The sequence below is a fragment of the Echinops telfairi genome, unplaced genomic scaffold (assembly GCF_000313985.2).
Source record: "Echinops telfairi isolate 266 unplaced genomic scaffold, ASM31398v2 ScPeMD7_7400;HRSCAF=8409, whole genome shotgun sequence".
In the NCBI taxonomy this organism is placed as follows: Eukaryota; Metazoa; Chordata; class Mammalia; order Afrosoricida; family Tenrecidae; genus Echinops; species Echinops telfairi.
This window is the reverse complement of record NW_022111300.1, coordinates 37,318,574-37,320,450: the sequence shown is the minus strand read 5'-3', so window position 1 is coordinate 37,320,450 and position 1,877 is coordinate 37,318,574. Positions and strand designations below refer to the sequence as shown.

General features: G+C 44.8%; 1 protein-coding gene across 1 annotated transcript in view; it reads right to left on the bottom strand.

Annotated features, from left to right (window-relative positions):
- ME2 (malic enzyme 2) overlaps nt 1–1,877 on the bottom strand; it is a 49,397-nt gene that overhangs the window by 20,831 nt on the left and 26,689 nt on the right. The window contains exon 6 of the mRNA XM_045296050.1: nt 6–130. Within this exon, the coding sequence (XP_045151985.1) occupies nt 6–130 (125 nt within the window). The remainder of the gene's footprint in view (nt 1–5; nt 131–1,877) is intronic.

Genomic DNA, 1,877 nt, shown 5'->3' with positions numbered 1-1,877 from the left:
AGTACCTGTCAGTAATGGCTTTCATAAACTCATCGATCAGGTCGTCATAGCGCTGTGTGCGATCTCTTTTCTGATACAAGCCCAAGTAAAACGGGTCTTTTAAGAGTGCCTGTAAAAAAATATCATTTAATAATCAGTTTAAACATGTTATCTAAAACAAACCAATAAATTAATTAACATAATATTTTTAACTTTAATATCCTTTATTCTTTTAGGGCAGTCTTAGGTTTCCAATCAATTGTACTGTTCCTGTAGGCCTCTCTTCTCACCCCTGTCCCATCATCCCCACGCCTACTCTCTCTCGGTATTAACAACTTGTATTCATGTGGAATATTTATTACAATCAATGGGCCCGTCCTGATGCGTTATTATTAATGAAAAACCCATAGTTAGCATGAAGGTTCTATCTCTGTGTTGCACGGTTCTATGGGTTTTGACAAATCCATTGTGTCAGGTGCTCACACGACAGCATCTTGCAGCTGGGCTTCCCTGTGCACAATGCCCCAGGCAGCACCTCCGCCGGCCTCCCTCTTCTCCAGAGCCTTGCCCTTTCCAGGAGGTCCTGCAGCTGGAGTCATGGGTACGGAGGGTTTTTCAGAGTGGCTTCTTTCACTTCGAAACATGCCTCTGAGAGCCATGCGTCCAGATGTGTCCTAGCTTGTAGCTGACTGCATTTCACTGCGGAGTAATAGTGAATCATCACATGGTTGCACCACAGTTGGTTTCCTATTTGCCTCGTGAGGGGACATCTCAGTTGCTTTCATGTTTTGGCAGTTATGAATAAAGCAGCTTTAAACATTCATATGCAGATTTTTGCATGGACACAATTTTCAGATCAGTTGGGTAGATAACTGGAGTATAATCACTTGATATGTAGTAAGATTATTATGCCTAGCTTCATTAAAACAACAACAAAAACAAAAAAACAACAAAAACCAACAAACCTGCCAAACCATCTTCCACACAATGAGCAGGACCTCCTGTTCCCCCCACATCCTCACCCAGAGGTGGTGGTGTCAGAGCTGGAGGTCAGCCTTTCTAATAGGTGCTTCATTGTTGTTTTAACTATTTAGCATTTTCAATTTACTTATCGTTTTAATTAACAATTCCCTAATGATTTAAAAGGAGCCCTGGCGGTGCTGTCAGGTGTTGGGCTGCTAACTGTAGGCCAGCAGTTCAAATTCACGAGCTGCTCCTTAGGAGAAAGATGAGGCTATTTGCTTCTGTAATGGTTTCCAGTCTTGGAAACCCTGTAAGGGGTTGCTGTGAGTCAGGACTGACTCAGTGGCAGTGGGGTTGGTTTGGAGAACGACATACCAGTCCTGCCAACTGACAACGGCAACTCCCAACAGCAATGACGCAAGCTGTGGAGGCCCGAGATCTTCTTTGGAGAGGTGCTTATTCAGATATCTGTCCATTTTCCCATTGTGGGGTTTCCTTACTGCTGAAATTTAGGAGCTCTATATTTTGGAAACAAGTTCTTAATCAGAGAGTTGCTTTCTGAGTCTGTGGCTCATTCTCTTAACAGGAGAAGTTTCTAATATGAACGAAGTCCAACGTGTCAGTCCTTTATGGGACGTGGTTTTGGGGCTGTCTCCAAAAAGTCATTGTCCCGGTCACCTTTTGTCCCCGTGTCACCGTCTAGAAGTCGCATCATTTCATGCCTCACATTTAGGTCCACGACTGACAAGCCACCCTCAGTTCAGTTTTGTGAGCGATGAGAGCTCCAGGTCTAGACTCGCAGGCTCAATTCACTGTTGTCTGTATGGAATTGGAAGTGGAGTTTAAGGAGACCGTACCGCCCCAGCACAGCATTTACCCTTTGCATGCTCCAGGAGAGGAACCAAAGAACGCGCTGGGAGAGTCGGGGGCAGGGC